Source organism: Hemiscyllium ocellatum, chromosome 17 (assembly GCF_020745735.1).
Source record: "Hemiscyllium ocellatum isolate sHemOce1 chromosome 17, sHemOce1.pat.X.cur, whole genome shotgun sequence".
In the NCBI taxonomy this organism is placed as follows: Eukaryota; Metazoa; Chordata; class Chondrichthyes; order Orectolobiformes; family Hemiscylliidae; genus Hemiscyllium; species Hemiscyllium ocellatum.
In genome coordinates, this window is record NC_083417.1 from 8773281 (window position 1) to 8796194 (window position 22914).

At 41.8% G+C, this 22914-nt stretch overlaps 1 protein-coding gene across 2 annotated transcripts in view; it reads left to right on the forward strand.

Moving 5' to 3' along the window:
* The first annotated feature begins 1047 nt into the window (after nt 1-1047).
* LOC132823637 (cadherin-8-like) overlaps nt 1048-22914 on the forward strand; it is a 299713-nt gene continuing 277846 nt past the window's right edge. The window contains exon 1 of one of the 2 annotated variants that reach the window (XM_060837572.1): nt 1048-1299. In XM_060837572.1, the coding sequence (XP_060693555.1) occupies nt 1048-1299 (252 nt within the window). The remainder of the gene's footprint in view (nt 1300-22914) is intronic. The other variant, XM_060837573.1, reaches the window with a different exon arrangement.

Here is a 22914-nt window from a genome sequence, read left to right on the forward strand (position 1 = left end):
TTTGCAACAAACCATAAAGACAAAGTAACCTTCATCGCACAATGGTAAAGGTTTACTTTGTCCTCTGTTGAAGGTGAATCACTCCCAAGTTGTCAACGGCATTTACTATCGTTGGCAATAATACTGGCATTGCCTCACAGTGGATAGACTTTGGCAGTCATCACAAGATCTTTTAACAGCTACAATTCACTCCCTTTCTCATATCATAATGCACATGAACTAAGATGTTGTAGAGCCATGGCTCAGTATGACCATCAATCAGATGAGGTAAGTCATTGTCATTCTAATACAATTATTTGGCAAAGGGTTTACATTGTATGAAATTTGCTCGACCCTTATTCGGAGGTGTATATCAGTTTCACTGGGAGCTGGCTAGTAATTATCTTCAGTTAGATTACAGACTATCTGTAAGGAAACCTGATGTCACTGTACATTCGTAACTATTTAAAAAGGAATGGGAGTCACCTTTTCTCATGAAGAAAGTTGTTGTGGTCTCGAATGCAGTGTCGGAAAGGGCAGCAGATTCAATCGTTACTCTCGCCAGGGAATTGGATCAGCAGTTGCAAAGGGAAAAAAGAAATTGCAGAGCTCCAGGGACAGAATGTGTGACTAATTGGATAGCGCTTTCAAAGAGATGGTACTGCTGTAATTGGCTGAATGGCCTCATTCTTTGAAACGAAATGCTCCTTAAAGATGTGAAATGGTAAAGGTTATGTTACAGAAGCAGAGAAGTAAACTAATAATTCTCTCTTATTATGTTTCTAGAGCATTCTCATGAATGAGCAAGCCATGAACTCGACTGATAGATTAAAGGCGTCTCTGTTGTTTACGCTCAGTATCCTGTAGACACACCAAAAGCATCGTGCGAGAAAGACTGATTTACCACATGACAAGCTTTGTGACTTTGAACTGCAGAAAAGCACAGACATAAGGAACATTTGCTGAGGATTGCTTCAGTTTCTTGTCACGTGCGTGCTGACTTGACGTCCCACTGCTGCCACCCTCCCACTCCAATCCTCTGAAACCATCTTGGAAAGCAACGGGATCATGCCTGTGAGACTGGGAACAATGCTGATGGATAGCTGGACTCGGTTGATGCTGGCATGGATTAGTGTGCTTCCTTTAGTGCAGTCAATCACACTGGACCCTCCACAGAGTTTGCAGGAAGAAAGTATCTTAGCATTGAATGGACTGGACGGTGACCCTGGTGCTCTCAGTCGTGCCAAGAGAGGCTGGGTCTGGAATCAAATGTTCGTGCTGGAAGAGTTTTCCGGTCCTGAGCCTATCCTCGTTGGTCGGGTAAGTTTGTAAAATTAGTTTAATGAATGCATGACCATCAATCTTGATGGAGTGGTGTCCCTCATTCGATAGATTATCTTCTCCCTCACCTTTATGTCTCAAAAACATTTTGGACAGTATGTTGCTGCAAGTGTTGAGTTGTGAGCAGGGCATCTGGGGCCTTGGTAAACTCTGAAACCAATATTCACCTCCGTGAGAATGAAAGATTGTAGAAAGAAATCATTAAAGAATAGAGTGGAAAGGAGTGTATTGGAGTCAAAATCAGATTTAGAAGGAGGAATAAAGAATGAAGATGAATAATAAGGAAAAGAAAGAGACAGAAAAGAAAATAAGTTCAACAATAGATCAACAATTAACTACCTGCAGGAGTGGTAGTCAAGAATTTCAGTTCTTCCTGGTCCGGTCCAAAACAGTTAACTTGCATATATAATGAATAATTATTACATCTTTAAAAATGACTATAATTTGTTAATCAGCTGTTCCAATTTCTGCAACAAATGTAATATACAAATCTTGCAAGTTCCTAATAACGAAAACAGCATGCTACACATGCTGGAAATCTGAAACAAGCACAGAGAATGCTGGAGAAACTCAACAGGTCTGGCAGCATCTGTGGAGAGAGAAAGACGCAGAGTTAACATTTCGAATCTGACCCTTCTTCAGAATGGTTCTAAAGGGTTTTCAAAGAAGCCACACCAGACTGGGGACATTAACTCTGCTTCTGTCACCGCAGTTGCTGCCAGACCTGCTGAGTTTCTCCCGCACTCTCTGCGTTTGTTTAAGCTCTTAGCAATTGGAAGGTTAATGACAAGATGCCATTTGGTCCAAAAACAAGCCAGCATAAATTGACAGTGAGCTCTGCATTTTGCAACGCATGAATAACTTTGTTTTCTCTTGTTTGAGGTGGGTTACACGTTTGTTAGCTTCAGAACCATTAATTAAATCATTAATACATTTTGTTGTCGGATTTTGCTGAATTTCAGGATAACAGGCAAACATTAAAGCAAATACACTTGTTTACTCTCTGGGCAACAGAACTGCTGTAACTCACTGAGGTGGCTTTCTGTCCACAGTTGGAGAGGGTTAATTCCATCTATTGTGTTACCACCATCACAATTAATACAACATCACAATGAAGTAACAACATTGCATCTAATGTTCAGTTTACAGCAGTAACTACATCCATCTTATTTGCCAGGTGTGCGTGTGTACGAATGAATATTTATCTCCTCTAAGTTTATTCCTGTACTTGTGATATAAATTATGTTTGTTTTGCAGTTTAGTTTTCTTTACAGAAGTAATGAATTTGCATTTTGTGGCATAAAGTACGGCTTATCAAGTGCCACTAACTCTAAACAAAGCTCCGCACACTCAGGTGACAGGAGCAATCTTCAGTGTCGAACTGGGCCAACGTTGACCCAAGTTTCACTGGATTGTTTAACTGAGACAGAACCACCAGTCAGTATAGGCTCAACAATGAAGTAACCAAGCAATGGATCAAATTAGTAAATTAACAGAAAGTGCTGGAGAAACTCAGCTGGTCTGGCAGCATCTCTGGAGAAAGAAAGAGTTCGCATTTCAAGTCTGATATGACTCGTTCAGAACGTGTGGTAATATTGGAGTCAAAATATGAATTAATTTTGCTTCTGCTGAGTTTCTGCTGCACTTGTCAGATTTCACGCTCAGATTCAGAGTCATATAGATATACAGCACAGAAACGGACCCTTCGATCCAACTCGTCCATGCTGACCAGATATCCTAAACTCATCTAGTCACATTTGCCAGCATTTGACTCATGCCCCTCTAAACCCTTCCTATTCATATGCCCATCCAGATGCCTTTTAAGTGTTGTAATTGTACCAGGCTCTACCACTTCCCTTGGGAGCTTATTCCATACATGCACCACCCTCTGCGTGAAAAAAAACTGCCCTTTCCGTCACATTTAACTTTGTCACTCTCACCTTAAACCTACACCCTCTAGTTTTGGACTCCCAACCTCGTGGAAAAAACCTTAACTATTCACCCTAACCACACCCCTCGTGATTTTATAATTTTTATAAGGTCACTCCTCAGTCTCCGACACTCCAGTGAAAACAGCCCCTGCCTATTCAGTCTCTCCCTATAGCTCACCCCTCTAACTTGGTAATTCTTTTCTGAACTTTTCCAAGTTTCACAACATCCTCCCTACAGCAGGAACACCAGAATAGCATGCAGTGTTCCAAAAGTGGGTTGTACATCAATAGAGAAACATTTTTTTTTACCAGAGCAGGTGAGCAAAGTAGCATGTGCTACCATAGGAAATCAGCTAAATTGCCCACAGTGTTCAGGGATGTGTAGGTTAGGCGCATTAGTCAGGAGAAATGTAGAATAATTGAGTAGGGGAATGGGACGAGGTGGGTTCCGCTTCAGATGGTTGCTGTGAACTTGTTGGGCTGAAGGGCCTGTTTCCATACTGCAGGGAATCTAATCTAATCTAATCATTAAAGTAAATAACATAACTGCAGTTAAAGGGAAGTGACAAGCAGGCAGTAAGAGATCATCAATTTTGCCGACGAGATTGCGTGTAGAGGTGTGGGAGCAAACTCAGATACAGCACAGATGCTAATCTGGATTGTGAAGAAAGTTGAAATACTAGGATGAAATGGTGGAGAATGGAATGATAGAATGAAGCAAATGATACCCTAGTATTTTTCAGCTGCTTCAGGAAAGGAGGCAACTTTATTGAAGATACGAAAGAAATGTTTTGCTTTGCTGTGCAGCTACTGAAGGGCTACACTGACAAAGGAAGGTAGAGTAAGTTTTTAGTGATATTAAGCAGCCAGTAATACACAACTTGGCAGGGTTATTATACAATCAATGTAATATGTAACAGTACAGGAGGGAACAATGGACATGCTGTAATTCTAAAGCTTCCTAGTCAAGGTATAACTCCACAGCTACCTCTCCAATTATAGTGGACTTGAGAAAGCCAACACATATTCTAGATTACCACATCAGATAGAATCTCCGTGTTTTATGAACACAGGAAATAAATTTTAAAAAGCAGCAATTTATGTATTATTTGAGTCAACAATGCAAAGCTATTATGCAGTGGAGGTGCTGGTCGCATTAAATAGGACAAATAGCAATAAAATTAGAAATTACTTCTTCAGCCTGATTTAGATGTTGGAGATGTTAGCAGAGAATAGTTCTATGTGCACAGGTTTAGACCACATATACATCACAAAAACAGACCATTTCCCCAGCCAGCCGACAGCAGAGTTCAGGTGCCACTCAGCTGGCTTCATCTCATCTCAACCAAACATAATATACCATTCAGTATTATGTGTTTATTGAACTTCTTTTATTTGCCTTAACTATTCTTTGTGGCAGAAAATTTCACATTTTTAGCACACTCCAGGTGAAGATATTCCTCATGAGTCGTCTCCTTGATTCCTTGGCGACCATCTTATATTGATGCTTTCAGATTTTGACCTTCTGACTTTAAGGTGGAATTTAGCACATGAAGTGGGAGTTCAATATTACAATGCCATTGGGTCTTTACAAACATTTGAAAAAATTAAGACAAAAACTAGAAAAACAATGGAGTCAATCTATGGATGCAATCTTGGTCAAGATCTCTTTTGGCTCCGTTGCTCTTCCTCCACATGGCCTCTCACTCCACCCGTAGCCTGCCATGGAGGAAAGACTGTCTAGTCCTCTACCCAGTGTCCTCCCTCACCATCACTAACTGAAGCCATGCTACACAATTATTATTCTTGTCACTTGCAATCAGCGAAATAGTGGGCCTTTTGCACAGAATTGCTATCCCTCACTTCATCAAATAGAAAGGCACATTGTAAGTCTGCAAGAAAGCAGATACATGTGTATCTTCTTCAGGAATCATACCAGTAAGAATGTCTCTTAGGGAAGGAAGGAATAGCACTGATAGAGCTTGACAAGACCAGTCTCAAGAAAGAAAAGGAGATATTTCTGGTCTAGCCAGGTCTTCATGGGCTTATCTGTCTTAAACCTGTGCTCACTATGTTTAATCTCACAACTTCAGCCCCTGTAATGCCTCTTTTCTGCTATTTCTTGTGACACGACTGTCCAGTATCAATGACTGCATTCTGCTTCTGATGGAAGGATGCATTACATTTTCGGGTCAGCATAAGCTTTATTTCACGAAAGGTATTCATAACCGTCACAAAGGAGGCAAAGACAGCAGGGAGTAGCAATGTAAAAACAAAATCAAACTTTTCATGATTGACAATTTCTTTCATTTGTGACTGGAGTGATATTTTCTGTGACACAATTAGGTCTCTCCAAGGAGGAGATTAGCCAGATAGGATTGTTGTATCAGGTGATACTATATAGACTGATCTTTCTCTTGTGCGCAGAATTCAGCTGTATTACGTGAACGCCCTCTGTAGTTATCCAAATGTCACCGTTGAGAGGTCCATAGTAAAGCAAGATGAAAACTAAACTGTGTTGAACCCAACCTTTCACTGTAATTTTCACAGAGGCTGAGGTATGAAGTGACATTTTTATTTTTGACAAGTGCGTATGAAGTAGCAGTCTCCAGTAAGTCTCAGCTCTCCGATCTTTCAAAGCTAGCTTTGGGACGTCTCACAATGCCAATGATTTACGGGTCTTCTTTTTCATTTGAATCTGATAAATTACTTCATGCAAGATTAAAACAATACTTCATCACTTCTTTCCTGGAGAATTTCAAAAGTGATTTCTGTGGAGATTTTGCTTTCCACAAGTAATGCTTTGATTATGTACAGAGCAACCATTTAAAAATTGCCATCAGAGATTTACAATAATACATCACTCTTTTGTTTTTATTGTTGGCTCCAAATCAGTTTGTTCCTTACGTATTCTGATTACTCTAGACCCTAATGTCAGTCATGGTTTAACTGGTTAGCGCACTTGCCTTTGAGTTATGTGTTCAAACCTCACTTCAGGGACCTTGAGTGCAACATCAGAGCTGACAATTTCTGTGCAGTACTGATGGGCACAGGTGTCATCTTTAAGATGAGATGTGAAATTGAGAGATGGACAGATGAAAATCACACCATAACGTTCTTTTAAGAGGGAGAAAATCTGCCCAGCATCCTGGTCAATATTAATTTCTCAACTAATATGACTGAAACTGCTAATGTGATCATTATCACACTGCTAACTGTCAGAATGTTTTGAGATCTTATCCCTTAAGTGGGGGAGTTCATAAGTAAAGGACATCATTTGAAGGTGAGAGAGAAAGCTTTAAAAAGGACCCAAGGGGTGACTTTTTCATACAGAGGATAGCTCGTATGTGGAATGTACCGTTAGAGGAAGTGACAGATGCAGGTACAGTTCCAACATTTCAATGACATTTTGGACAGTTACATGAATAGGAAAGAGAACCGACGCTGCTGGGCTGGAGCCCTTCATCAGGATCTGGCCTGAAACGTCGATTCTCCTGCTCCTCGGATGCTGCCTGAAATGCTGTGCTTTTCCAGCTCTGGTCTCTGATTTCCAGCATCTGCAGAGCTCACTTTCTCCATGAAAAGGAAAGATTTAGAAGGATTTGAGCCAAACACAGGCAAATATGACTAGTTTAGTTTGGGAAACGTGGTTGGCATGGATGAGGTGGATCGGAGGGTCTGTTTCCATGAGAATGATTCTATGATTGTTATATTTTCTAAATTTCAACAGTGGTTCCTAAAACACACCCCCAATGTTTACAGAATTGTCTATACATGAAAGTACTTTTTGTTTGTATTGAGGTCATGAAAGTTGCTCCAGAAATGTAGTCATTATTTTCTATTCTTATTCGCTGAAAATGTGTTGCTGGTTAAAGCACAACAGGTCAGTCAGCATCCAAGGAACAGGAAATTCGACGTTTCGGGCCAGAGCCCTTCATCAGGAATGAGGAGAGGGTGCCAGGCAGGCTAAGATAAAAGGTAGGGAGGAGGGACTTGGGGGAGGGGCGATAGAGATGTGATAGGTGGAAGGAGGTCAAGGTGAGGGTGATAGGCCGGAGTGGGGTGGGGGGCGGAGAGGTCAGGACGAGGATTGAAGGCTAGGAGGGCGGTGCTGAGTTCAAGGGAATCGACTGAGACAAGGTGGGGGGAGGGGAAATGAGGAAACTGGAGAAATCTGAGTTCATCCCTTGTGGCTGGAGGGTTCCCAGGCGGAAGATGAGGCGCTCTTCCTCCAACCGTCGTGTTGTTATGTTCTGGCGATGGAGGAGTCCAAGGACCTGCATGTCTTCGGTGGAGTGGGAGGGAGAGTTAAAGTGTTGAGCCACGGGGTGGTTGGGTTGGTTGGTTTGGGCGTCCCAGAGGTGTTCCCTGAAGCGTTCTGCAAGTAGGCGGCCTGTCTCACCAATATAGAGGAGGCCACATCGAGTGCAGCGGATGCAATGGATGATGTGTGTGGAGGTGCAGGTGAATTTGTGGTGGATATGGAAGGATCCCTTGGGGCCTTGGAGAGAAGTAAGGGAGGAGGTGTGGGCGCAAGTTTTGCATTTCCTGCGGTTGCAGGTGAAGGTGCTGGGAGTGGAGGTTGGGTTGGTGGGGGATGTGGACCTGATGAGGGAGTCATGAAGGGAGTGGTCTTTGCGGAACGCTGATAAGGGAGGGGAGGGAAATATATCCCTGGTGGTGGGGTCCGTTTGGAGTTGGCGGAAATGACGGCGGATGATACGCTGTATACGGAGGTTGGTGGGGTGGTAGGTGAGAACCAGTGGGGTTCTGTCTTGGTGGCGGTTGGAGGGGCGGGGCTCAAGGGTGGAGGAGCGGGAAGTGGAGGAGATGCGGTGGAGGGCATCGTCGATCACGCTTGGGGGGAATCTGCGGTCCTTGAAGAAGGAGGCCATCTGGGCTGTGCGGTGTTGGAACTGGTCCTCCTGGGAGCAGATGCGGCGGAGACGAAGGAATTGGGAATATGGGATGGAGTTTTTACAGGGGGCAGGGTGGGAGGAGGTGTAGTCCAGGTAGCTGTGGGAGTCAGTCGGTTTGTAGTAGATGTCTGCGTTGAGTCGGTCGCCCGAGATAGAGATGGAAAGGTCTAGGAAGGGGAGGGAGGAGTCTGAGACAGTCCAGGTGAATTTGAGGTCGGGATGGAAGGTGTTGGTAAAGTTGATGAACTGTTCAACCTCCTCGTGGGAGCACGAGGCAGCGCCGATACAGTCATCGATGTAGCGGAGGAAAAGGTGGGGGGTGGTGCCAGTGTAGTTGCGGAAGATGGACTGTTCCACATATCCTACAAAGAGACAGGCAAAGCTGGGGCCCATGCGGGTGCCCATGGCAACTCCTTTAGTTTGGAGGAAGTGGGAGGATTGGAAAGAGAAGTTCTGAACTGGTCCTCACCCTGAAAAAAGCACTTTTTACTTTTCTATTCTTAAACACTACCTTAGCATCTCCCATCTCTGAAGCTCAATATCTCCCAGGTTATTTTCTTGCATCCTGGACTTGCAGACTTCTAAAGTCATCTGGTCATAAGAAATGTGAGATGGCCTGCACTTCTGCTCTACCAGTCAGACACAAAAAGCCTCTAAAGAACAATAGAAAAGTAGGGGAAAAGGAGATGAGAAACTCAAAAATAATTACAATCACGCAAATATAAATGTTAAGAAAACCATTAGGACTAAAGACTGACAGTTGATCTTGATAGCCTGACTCCAATGTACCTAAACTAAGTGGCTGCAAAGATAGTGGGTGCAATTATTGTCGTCTTCCAACATTCATTCGATTTTGGAAAGGTCTGTGTGGATTGGAAAGCAACGCACTTAATACATTATTCAAGAGAGGAGGGAATCTAAGTAGAAAACATTGCCCTAGTTAGTTCAACATTTGTCCTTGGCAAAATTCTACAATGAACTATTAAGGAGGTGGACATTGGACATTTTGAGGCAATACAGTTATGCTGACATGAAAGCACATTGGATAGACTTATTATAGTTCTTTGAGGATGTGACAAACAGCACAGATAAAGAGGAAACAGGAGATATAGTGTTCTTGGATTTCCAAAAGGCACTTCTTAAGGTTGCACATAAAAGTTCCTGTAATAGAAGAAAGTGTATTACTTTTGGGGGCAATATGTTGGGATGTATAGAGGATTGTCTAGCCAACAGAAAATAGGCTTTTGGGTTAATTGGGTCATTAGAAGGAGTAACTTATTGAGAACTACAAGGATTAGTATTGAGTCTTTCAATGTTTAGATCTATGTTAGATGAAGACACTGGTGTTGATTATAGAATAGTAGAAAAAGGAAGCAAATTCAGAAGATAACATATGTTGCCGATAGTGTTATGAAGTGATTCAACAAACATTTGTCAGATGGATTAAAATGTGGGAAATTGTGAGGTTGTCCACTTTCACAGAAACAATAGAAAAGATAAATATTACTTAAATGGAGAAAAAGACTCACTTTTGTTACTCTTTTTATATATTTGTAGAAATTTTCATCATTGGTTTTCATAGCTCTTGCTAATTTTCTCACACCTCAATTTCTCTCCATTTTCTTTAGCTTTTCTAATTTGCAGATTTCTGAACAGTTCCCGATCTTCTGCCTGTTGCTAAACTTTACAATTTTCACATTATTTATTTCAAGTTGATAACATTCTTAAGTTCCTTCTTTCACCAATAGATTGTGAGTGCTTCTGATCATCTTTAAATTGTTCTCAATATAATGATTATTTATTGAGCATCATGAAATTTCTCCTTAAGTGTCAGCTGCTGTTTCTTGACCCTCTCATCTTTTAGTTAACATTCACAATTTACTTCAGACAGTGTTGATTTCAGACCCATGCATTTGCCTTTATTTAAAGTTATGACACTTTGCTTAGACTCAGATTGCTCACCCCCAATTGAATATGAAATTATATCATATTATGATCACCCTTACCTTCACATTACTCGAAGGTTCTTATAGAGTCATAGAGTCATAGAAATGTACAGCATGGAAACAGACCCACATGATACATTACCAGATTCAAATTCCCCTGATTTCTGGTTGGCTTCTCATATTGTTCTAAGACACTGTCACAAGAACGCTCCACAAAGGTTGTAGTTGTGAATTTGGCATGTTCAATTTATATGAAGGTTAAAATCTCCTGTAATTACTGTAGTTTCATTTTTACAAACCCATTATTTCTTGATTTACACTCAGTTCAACGGTGTGGGCAGTATTTGGTGAGAGGGAATGCTGTAAACCACTTCTCCAAATAACTTCATTCATTTTAAACCAATTCTATATTTTGAATTAAGATCATTACTCATGACTGTACCAGAGTTATCTTTTTATTAATAGTGCTGCCTCATTTCTTTTCCCTTTCTTCCAGTCCTTCCAATGTGTCAAATGACTTTGAGTTCCCAACCATGTCACTTTGTGGCTATGTCTCTGTAATGGCTAAAACACGATGCCCATTTTCCTCCACTTGTACTATCAATTTATCCAAGGGTTATGAACGCTGCATAATTTGGATAAAGAGTCTCAAATTCTTCCTTCTTAATACTTTTCATGCCTTATTTTCGAGTATTGTCTTATGTTTGCATATTTGCCTCTTTCTGTCACACTCTGGTTCTCCTCACTACACCACTGCCTGCACTGTGGCTTTGTCTTTTCTCTTTAACTTCCTCCAAAACCACTGTCATAGGACTCCTCTCTCATAATTTAGTTTAAAGCCTGATTCACCAATAGACTGGGCCCAGCATGGTTCTGTTAAAGGCTGTCCTGATGACACAATTTCCTCTTTTTCCCAATATTTGCATGAGTGCCTTATGAATCAAAATTAAAGCTCTTTATACACTGACCTTTGAGCTGGTTCAACTCTCTGATCTTATTCACTTGATATCCATTTATTGTGGATCAGAAAGCTATGCAATGATTTTTAGTTCTCCAACAAATAGTTCTCCTTTTTAATTTAGTTCCTAGCTGCTCATAAAACAAAAGCAAAGTCTTATTCTTACTGCTATCTTTGTGGTTGTCTGGAACCCATATCTGTCATGAAAGTTGGCCCTTCCGTCCTCTCTCCAACTTTCTGTTTCATTCTACCCAGAGGGGAAAACCCATAAAATTGACAAATGAAACATATTGGTTTAACTCAACATGTATACCACACAATGGAGCTTCAGAATGACCAGTATCCCGGTTTCCAAGTATCATTTCTCCTTTCCCTCTGGACAAGAAATAAACCTGTCAACAGGTAGGTAACACACGCTATATACTCATGTTGTGAATTGCAGAGAATAATGTTCAACTCCCTAACGATATTGGCCTCTACCACGATTACATTCCTTTTTGCTCATCTCTTGAAATGTCCCAGACATCACAGTGGTATGCTCGATTTGCTCAACTCCCTGCTGTCATTGCTCACAGTCTGCAAGGTGTAGAAAACTGTCGGAAAGTTGGAAGGTAAATATTTTTACCATTTATTCCATGCCTTGATAAATGCATAAAGGCCAAACAGGAATGAGAAAAGGGAATCCATAACTTTGGTTTTTGGGACTGTTGGGGAAATGAAAGTGGACTAAAAAAGTATTACTTGCAGACATTAAGGGCTAGACAAAAGAATTATTAACCAAAAGAGAAAATGCTGGAAAATCTCAGCAGGTCTGGCAGCATCTGTAAGGAGAGAAAAGAGATGATGTCAAAGCTTTGCAAAGGGTCAGTTAAACTTGAAACATCAGCTCTTTTCTCTCCTTACAGATACTGCTAGACCTGCTGAGATTTTCCAGCATTTTCTCTTTTGGTTTCAGATTCCAGCATCCGCAGTAATTTACTTTTATTTATTTAAAAGAATCATTACTAATGGTGGAATGAAGAAAATGTTGGATCACGTGAGAATTGAACTGAGTTTGAAGAATGGGATTTAGATTCGGAAACAAGCATAAGACAAAACAAGAGAAAATGATTGATCATAAAATCAACTTTCTGGGCACTGATAAGTGAGATGAGCTTGCAGAACCAATTGTACAAGATATTGGTTCGGCTGCATTTAAAATACTGTGTACAGTTCTGGTCGCCATATTACCAAAAGGATGTGGATGATTTGGAGACGGTGCAGAGAAGGTTTACAAGGATGTTGCCTGCTATGGAAGGTGCTAGCTATGAAGAAAGGTTGAGTAGGTTAGGTTTATTTTCATTAGAAAAAAGGAGATTGAGGGGGGACCTGATTGAGGTTTATAAAATCATGAAGGGGATAGACAGGGTGGATAGAGACAAGCTTTTTCCCAGGGTGAAGGATTCAATAACGAGAGGTCAAGCTTCCAAGGTGAGAGGTGGAAAGTTTAAGGGGGATACACATGGCAAGTACTTCACACAGAGGGTGGTGGGCGTGTGGAACGCGTTGCCAGCCGAGGTGGTAGAGGCAGGCACAGTAGATTCATTTAAGATGCGTCTGGATAAATGCATGAATGGGGGGGCGGGGGGGCGGTGGAGCAGCGGGATGCTTAGGAATTGACCAACAGGTTTAGACAGTACATTTGGATCGGCTCAGGCTTGGAGGGCCGAAGGGCCTGTTCCTGGGCTGTAAATTTTCTTTGTTCTTTGTTCTTTCTTTGCACTGATTGCTATTGCCTGGAGCTTGAAGTTTTGCTTTCTATCTCTTCCAGCATCCTGCAATGAGGAGAAAGTGAGGTCTGCAGATGCTGGATATCAGAGCTGAAAATGTGTTGCTGGAAAAGCGCAGCAGGTCAGGCAGCATCCAAGAAACAGAAAATTCGACATTTCGGGCATAAGCCCTTCTTCAGGCATTCTGAAGAAGAGCTTATGCCCGAAACGTCAAATTTCCTGTTCCTTGGATGCTGCCTGACCTGCTGCGCTTTTCCACCAACACATTTTCAGCCACCATCCTGCAATCCCACAGATTCTGTTCATTTCACTCTTTTCCCAAAGTGATAACCAGATCAGCTTTAGTTGGGGGCACCGGTGCAATTGCACTGAAACTTGGAAGCTCCCTTAAGTTCTTTGGCGACCATTTTTATGTTGATTAAAATATAATCTACTTCCCTCGAAGCTACTATAAACAGAACCAGGATGTTTCCAGCCAAGTATCTTTTCCTCCAATGAGAATTCATCCGCAGAGAACGTTACGTGGAATTTCATCCTGTACAGGTTGATCACTCATCAGTATAATTTGAAAAGAATGTGATACCATTTTAACTGTTTGGAATCTCCTTAATTTTGACTATATTCTGCTCTCCATTGCTTACTTGCAGACGTGTTATTTTTGTATCTGTGCTCAATTTCTGAAGCATAAGAGAGGGAACAATTGAAACTGTGGAGTCTCATTCCTCCAGAGAGTAAATTGTTGTTACAGAGTTTTCAAATTTAACTTCGTAATTCTACTTTTCTGTCTCTCTTTTTTTGCCCCAAGCTAACTTATTTCTCCCTAGCTTTATTCCTCTTGGTGCCTGATTTGACTCTGTCATCATTTTTCATCATTTTCCCTCAAAGTCTTCCTTAAATCTTATTGGTTGGGGAGATTTTTTTATCTCATCATGCACTAAATTCCAAAATGTACCAAATTACCTAGTTGAACCATTATTAATTGGTACTTCCAATAGGGCAAAGCCTTTCAAGCTAATTGTGAATGAAATCATCTAACTGGGTATTTGTGACATACATTTCAACAAATCTGGGCTATTAGAGTCATAGAGATGTACAGCATGGAAACAGACCATTCGGTCCAACTCGTCCATGCCGACCAGATATCCTAACCCAATCAAATCCCATTTGCTAGCACTTGGCCCATATTAATCTCAACCCTGCCTATTCGTATCCCTATCCAGGTACCTTTTTAAAGCTGTACTTGTACCAGCCTCTAGCAATTCCTCTGACATCTCATTCCATACATGCACCACCCTATATGTGAAAAAGTTGCTCCTTAGGTCCGTTTTATATCTTTCCCCTCTCACCCTAAACCTATGCCCCAACCCCAGGGAAACCTTGGCTGTTTATCCTATCCATGCCCCTCATATAAATCTCTATAAAGTCACCCCTCAGCCTCCGATGCTCCAGGGAAAACAACCCTAGCCTATTAAGCCTCTCCCTATAACTCAAATCCTCCAACCCTGGCAACATCTTTGTAAATCTTTTCTGAACCCTTTCAAGTTTCACAACATCCTTCCGATAGGAGGGAGATCAGAATTGTATGCAATATTCCAGAACTGGCCTAACCAATGTCCTGTACAGCTGCGAAGTGGCCTCCCAATTCCATTACTCAATGATCTGACCCGCTCTTAGGGATCATTTTTATTATTGAGGAATGGGTTGAGTGTTTGAAGAAACAGAGAAAAGGCTTCAATAGAATGTATTTTACAAGAGCTCTGCTTTATTGTATGTCAGTCAACAGTTTGGTGAAACCTCCAGATTGATTTTGGAGCCGAAGCCGTGAGCAAGTTAGTACTGACTCAGCAGTAGGAGTGAAGTGGATAAGTTGCTACAGGTACACAACCTTATATCCGAAATTATTGGGGCCAGTTGTTTTTTGGAAATTGGAATATTTTTGGACTTTGGACTAAATGACATTTTCACCAAGAAATATAAAAAAAATGACCTAACAGCAGACGCATGTGTGAATAGTTCGAGCGCTGAGACACAGTTAACGCCTGCCCATGCTGGGCCATGCCGCCACATCGCATCTGCGTGATGTGGTTCAAGTGGGTGTGGAGTTGGGTCATCTGTTCACATGCCAAAATGACACCCCACACTCCATGAAAAAAAAATTGGATTTTGGATCTTTTCGGATTTTGGAATTTTGGATAACGGATAGTGTACCTGTACAAGGAATAATAACAGGAGCAGGTCATTCATACCTTTGAGTCCAATTTGCCATTCATGACTGATCTAGTACTGAAACATGGACTTTCTGCATGTTTCTTTATTGTTTCACATTGTCAATATGTAGAAATCTATTCATCTCAGTTGTGAAGATTCCAAAGATACGCCACCTTTTCAGAGAAGAATGTTTTCCTCACTTCCGTCATCAATGGCCTGCCACTCATTCTGAGTCAATGTCTCTCCCCACCCCAAACAACCAACCAACACCTTCATCACCATCCCATTCCCCAGTTCCGCAACCCCCAACCTCCCAAAAAGCCAAAGGCTGAGATTGGCAGTTTCTTGGCCAGGACGGGAATCAAGAGTTATGGAGAAAGGGCTGAAAGGTGGATGTGAAGAATGACAGATCAGCCATGATCATATTGATTGGTAGTGCAAGTTTGAGGGGCCGAATATTTCTTGCCCCTATTTCTTATGATCAAGGTCTTGGGAAACAGTCTTTGCATCATTATTTGAGACATCATCAAAGTTGAAAAGAGACATAGAAACTGGATAGGAAGTGGCATTGTTGTTCAAAGTTTGCAAGTGAAAGGAGGAAAGTCATTATACTAGAATCATAGACTTCTAGAATCATAGAGTCACTCAGCAAGGAAACTGTCCCTTCAGCCAACTCGTCCAAACTGATCAGGTTTCCTGAAGGTGAACTGCTCCCATTTCCATGTGCTTGGGCCACATCCCTCTAAATCTTGCCCAATCATGTATCTGACCAAATGGTTTTCAAATGTTCTTGTTATACCCGCCTCTACTATTTCCTCTGGCAGGTAAAAACAATGACTGCAGATGCTGGAAACCAGATTCTGGATTAGTGGTGCTGGAAGAGCACAGCAGTTCAGGCAGCATCCAAAGTGCAGCGAAATCGACGTTTCAGGCAAAAGCCCTTCATCGGCTTTCTTATTCCTGAAGGGCTTTTGCCCGAAACGTCGATTTCGCTGCACTTTGGATGCTGCCTGAACTGCTGTGCTCTTCCAGCACCACTAATCCAGAATATTTCCTCTGGCAGCTCACTCTATGTACACACCACCCTCTGCTTGAAAATGTGTCCCTCAAGTCCCTTTTAAGTCTATCTCGTCTCACCTAAAACCTATGAGCCTATCATTTTGAACTCCCTATCCTGGGGAAAAGACCTTGGCTATGCCCCTCATAATTTTATAAACCTCCATAAGGTCACCCCTCAACCTCCTATGCTCCAGGGAAAAATACCTCAGCCAACTTCTGCTTACAACTCAAGCCTTCCAGTCTCGGTAACATCCTTGAAAATATTTTTTGCATCTTTTTCAGTTTAATAATGCCTTTCCTATGGCAGGGCAACCAGAATTGTATGCAGTGATGCAAATGTGGTCTTACCAATGTCTTGTACAGTTGTAGCATTCAGGGAGTACATGTTATGAGATTGCAGCACAAGGAGATGCTGCTTTCCTTCCCTCCTACAGGAAGGAGGAACATCAACAACAAAGAAAATTGCTCAGAGGTGGAATGTCAAAGCCAATGCTGATAAAATACAACAACCATAAGTGAGGATAGAAAATGGAGACTGGAGGTAACAGATGAATCCACTGTGTCAGTATGGACAGGTGTGAGAGAATGTGGGAGAGAACTGAGAAAACTTCCCCTGTTTCAGGACATGAAATTCAATTCGTTGTCAGCTTTAGTCTAGAAGAAGTTATTGTGGCAAGCAGTTTGAAAAGTGTCAGTGATGAAAAGGAACGGCGTTAACACATACAGTTGAAATAATAAGACATCTGAACGCTAATGACTACACATCCATTGATGTTGATTCAGCTCACTCCCACTCAACCTCCATGCTGCCAGTTCTGTAGCTGCATTCACTGCTTAAGCAGAGATAGTCCAACAGGGGGGGAGAAAAAACTCAACATGCAGAAAGGGATTCAATGTCAAGAGGGCACTGTCTTTATTTAATAAATTGTGACATCACTCTTTTCTTAAATGCTCTGTGAACATATTTACTTTGCACTGATAGGAACAAAGTTCTCCTAACCCACCTGTTATATATTTGCTTATGTCCTACCAGCAATACCTCAGTTAGCAGCATTCCTATGCAGGGCCCTCAGATTGTCAGTTCAAATCCTACTCCAGCTACTTAGAATACAGAAATAGAACTGTACAGCACAGGAACAGGCCCTTCAGCCCACAATGCTGTGCTGAACATGACACCAAATTAAACCAATCCCTTCTGCCTGCACTTTGTCCTTATCCCTCTACTCCTTGCATAACACAACTTCAAAGGGTGGCATGGTGGCTCAGTGATTAGCATTGCTGTCTCACACTACCAGATATCTGGGTTCAATTCCAGCCTCAGGCAATTGTCTGTGTGGAGTTTGCATGTTCTCCCTGTGTCTGTCGAGGTTTCATCTCGGTGCTCTGGTTTCCTTCCACAGTCCAAAGATGTTCAGGCTTGATGAATTAGCCATACTGCATTGACCTTAGTGTTCAGGGATGTGCAACATAGGTGAATTAACCATAGGAAATTCAGGGTTATAGCATTGCGGGGGGGGTGAGGGGGTCAGCGTGGGAAGATCTTTGGAGGGGTGTTGTGGACATGATGGACTGAATGGCCTGCTTCACTGTGGGGATTCTGTGATTCTACAAGATCTAGTTCTGCCAGCCGTGCACTGTCAGAAAGTGCCATCTTTAAACTCAGATGGTGAATAAAAAATACTAATGGCATTTCGGCAGCAAATCAAACTTATAAAGTTCCTTTCGTAAAATCAAACATGCCAAGGCACTTAATGTTTTCAAGAAGAGCAGGAGAGACCTCCCTGGTGTCCCGAGCAATATTCATCCTTCCATTGCCACCACTTTCCTGTTTCTGGCCCCAGAGGCAGCCCAGATTGGCAGCAACGTTTCCTTCATCACAATAATGTTGATACTTCAATAAAGACTCCTTTGGCAACACAGATGCTGAAAGGTTTTAGCTGCGCTGCAGACGTCTATAACTCCAATGAGTTTTGAAATATCCTGAGATCATATCCCTCTCAATTCAGTGTGGGACTCAAATATACAAAGGTCTCAGCCAGTATCATGAGTGTTTGGAGCTCAGCTAAAGTAGAAATAGAACAAAATAACATGAAGGAGGTGAAAGTGACAGCCCTCACACCAAGACACTTGAACCTATACTGCTGTTTCTGCAATAGACTTATGGAATGCTCTCTCTGTCATAGACAGATTTCAGGAAGTCAAGGAAGTGATTACTACCACATACTAAATAACAGGAAGTGATTACTACCACATATTAAATGACAGTGAGGAATAGACAATAATTGCCAGCAAACGCCTATTTTCCAGTCCTACCTTTTCTCACAAAATTGGGAAATGGTTACAGCTCAGAAGGAGACCATCCTGTCTTCAGTGTCATCCATGTAATTATCATTATTTCTCTGCAGCCTTGGCACTTTTCCTTTCAGAAAATAATCAAACTCTCTGTTGAAGTCCGGATTGAATCTACCTCCACCGTACTCTCTGGTACTGCACTCCAGATCTAATCCACTCACTGGGTGAAACGGTTTCTTCTCACATTCCATTATGTCTTTTGCCAGCTACATGTGCTTTCTGCTTCTTTCTCCCTCCAGCAATGGAAATGATTGGTCATGATCTACTTAGTCCAGGCCCCTCATGATCTTAAACATTGCTGCCAAAATTCTTCTCAACTTTCTCTTCTTCAAGGAGATGGTTCTGAACATTTAACATTTCAACAGTAAAGCAGAGAAGATAGAAAGGAGGATTAGGCTATTTGGTCTCTTAAGCCTGCTCTGCCATTCAATAGGATCATGGCTGATCATTGAGCTCAATACCCGAACCCATTCTCCCCCACACAATTGATTCCTTTAGCCACAATTTACTTCCTATTGAAAACATATGTTTTGGCCTCAAACACTTGCTGTGGCAGTCAATTCCAGATGGTCACTACTCTATTGGTGAAGGAATTTCTCGTCCTCTCACTCTTGAAAGGTTTACCCCTTATCCTTAAACTTTGACCCCCAGTAACTGAAATTCCTCATCTCTTCAGCCATCATCAGCATAGGCCTCATCAACGTTCTCTGTTACTTCATCAAAAGACTTAGTCATGCTAATTATATATAACTTACCTTTCACAAATTTACGCTATCTTTTCTTAGCCCACATTTGCTCAAATAAATATTAGCGTTGACCGAATTTATTGCTGCTTAAACTTAATGAAGACTGAAGACTGGCTAATAGTTGCAGGGCTTGTTTGCAAAAGAGTGGCAATTTTGTAACATTCAAATCCTCTGGCACCACTTCTGAACCAAAGGAAGATGATAAAATTATAGCAAATTATAGCAGCTCAGTGGTTAGCACTGCTGCCTCACAGCGCTAGAGACTCGGGTTCAATTCCCGCCTCAGGCGACTGACTGTGTGGTGTTTTCACATTCTCCCCGTGTTTGCGTGGGTTTCCTCCGGGTGCTCTGGTTTCCTCCCACAGTCCAAAGATGTGCAGGTTAGGTGAATTGGCCATGCTAAATTGCCCGTAGTGTTAGGTGCAAGGGTAAGTGTAGGGGAATGGGTCTGGGTGGGTGCGCTTCGGCGGGTCGGTGTGGACTTATTGGGCCAAAGGGCCTGTTTCCACATTGTAAGTAATCTTAAAAAAAAATTTCCTTCACAATCCTTAGATGTGTCTTGTCTAGTCCTGACGTACAGACTATCTGTTGATACTGTTAAAAATCACACAAAACCAGGTTATATACCAACAGGTTTAATTGGACGCACTAGCTTTCGGGGCACTGTTCCTTCGTCAGGTGATTGTGCAACCGTCTGATGAAGGAGCAGCGCGCTGACAGCTGGTGTTTCCAATTACACCTGTTGAACTATAATCTGGTGTTGTGTGACTTTTAACACTGGCATCTTCAAATCATGTCTGATACTGCATCATTAACAATTTTAAACACATCTTGTGCCTTACCTACCTTCTTTTCAACCTGACCTAGACCAGTACATTCTTCGATGGCAAAGTCAGATGATGGGGCGATAGAGTCATCAAGATGTACAGCATGGAAACAGATCCTTCGGTTCAACCCGTCCTTGCCAGCCAGATATTCTAACCTAATTTAATCCCATTTGCCAGCACTAGGCCCTTATCCCTCTAAACCCTTCCTATTCCTATTCAGATCAAGATGCCTTTGAAATGTTGTAATTGTACCAGCCTCCACCACTTCCTCTGACAGCTCATTTCATATGCACACCAGCTTTTGCATGAAAATGTTGCCCCTTAGGTCCCTTTTAAATCTTTCCCCTCGCACCTTAAACCTATGCCCTCTCATTTCTGGACTCCTCTACCCCAGGGAAAAGACCTTGTCTATTTACCCTATTCATGCCCTTCATGATTTTGTAAACCTCTATAAGGTTGCGCCTCAGCCTCCAATATCCCAGGGCAATGATGGTTTTGAGGTATTATCACTCGACTATTAATCCAGAAACCGAGGTGATATCCGTGGGACCTGGCTTCAAATTCTGCTATGAATTTGAATTCAATTAAAAAAAAATCTGGAAATAAAAGTCTAATAATAACTATGAATCTGTTTGGGGGGGGAAGCCATCTGGGTATTTAATGTGCTTTAAGGAAGGAAGCTGCCATCTTTACCTGGCCTAGCCTGCATGTGATTCCAGACCCACAGAAATGTGGTTGATTCTTAATCTGCCCTCTGGATAACTCAGGATGGGCAACAAATGTTGGCCGAGCCAGCAATGCCCTCATCCTATGGACGAATGAAGAAAAAGTTGCAAATAATTCATTTAATATTTAACAGATGAAGTCATCCCCCAGTGTTTTATTGCAAAACTATTGATCCAGAGACCCAGGTAATATTCTGGAGACCTTGGCTTAAATCCTGTCGTAGCAGATTGTGGAATTTGAATTCAATACTGGAATTAAGAGTCAAATGATGACTGTGACATCATTGTCAATTAACAGGAAAAGCCCATCTGGGGGTTCACTAATGTCTTTTAGGGAAGGAAACTACCATCCTAACCTAGCCTGGCCTACATGTAACTCCAAACACTCAACAATGTGGTTGACTTTGAGTAATTAGCGATTATAATAAATGTTGGCCCAGCCAGTGATGCCCACTTCCTGTTAATGAATAAAAACATCTCAATCAATCCTCTACCATCTTGCACAAAATCACCTTCCAGGCTATAATTGGCCCCATTACTTAGCGTCACTTTTTAAAAATGATTTATATGCTTTGGATCCTTTTGGACTCTATTTATATTGGCTGTCAGTTTAGTGCAAGCCATGTCTTTGAATCTTATTTTTGCTTTTTTGTTCAATTCTCCAATGAAGCGTTCTTATTGGTTCGCATTTCATTATTCATGTGACAGCTGCCATGAGTGCAATTCATGAGTATCTCCTTCCATACAAAAGAAAGTGCTTGGGGAATAGTCTTTTCAGATTTGTCAGCCACTCTAACCTCCTTTCAGTACGGGACATGCATGCACTGAAGATGACATTGTTGTCCTTTTAATGGTGAGAACAGTTTTCTCTGTTCAACTGCTTCAAATCTTCCTTTTACCTTTTGTCAACATGTAGAGTTAAGGTTAAAATCAGATCAGCCATGATCTTATTGAACGGTGAAGTAGGCTTGAAGGGCCAAGTGACCTACTCATGTTCCTTGTTCATATGTTCTTATCTTCTCACAGTTTTGTCTCCCGAGCTCTCCTTGTACTGACTGTATTGAGGTCAGCCAGGTGGACATCATAGAATATGAGTTCCCTGATTGGAGTTTTTATCTGGTCCACTCCTCCAACCATGGCTGACATGTTAAAAGAATGAGTGTCAGAGATACTGACACTCTGGAACCTGTATGTGGCAGTACTACAGTCAAGGACTGTTCATATGTAAATGGGATCTTGGGTTCCTATCACTCTACAGGTGACCCCACTGCACTATACACTCTCTGTTTCTCTGTCTCTCTCTATGTCTCTCTCTGTCTATCTCTCTCTCTCTCACACACACAGACATACACACACACACACACACACACACACACACACACACACACACACACACACACACACACACACACACACACTGACACAGACCCTGTCTCACACACAAGCTCTCTCTCATATACACACATACACCCCCCACACTCATTCCACACACACACCCTCTCACAGGTTTATACCCCATCACACTCACTCATATGCTTTACCTAGCTTAGACACACACATATACACACACACTCTCTCTCACATGCACTCACACCCACATATACACACTCACGTAGAAACGCTCCCTCTGCCTCGTCTGCACACACACACACACGTAGGTTTAGGGGGTGAATCCGTATTTGCAGAATTATATTTTATTTTGCTCAAAAATGCATAACCTACAGTCAACCCATGTACGATTCTGTAAATCCCACTTTAGAAATAGAATGAGTCTGACCAAGCTGGGGACACAAACATACTTTAACCTCGCACCTTTAAAGCGTTGTATGAGCTGAGATGACACACCTTGTTAGAAAACCTGAAGTTATCTTGATAAGTAACTTAAAAGGAATTCTGGGATTTACTGAAACTAGCAAAACCATTCTAAAAGGCGAAAGACTTAATCGACATTTGTTTAATATATTTCAGCCGCATGACACTGTAACCTTTTGCTTTAAATTCTGTGTCTTATTGTCCTGCTCCACAACCACCTGTTGAAGAAGCAGTGCTTTGAAAGCTAGGGCCTTCCAAATAAACCTATTGGGCTATAACCTGGTGTCGTGTGATTTTTAACTGTGTAAATAAAAGGTGAATTGTTGATGGGATACATGCCTC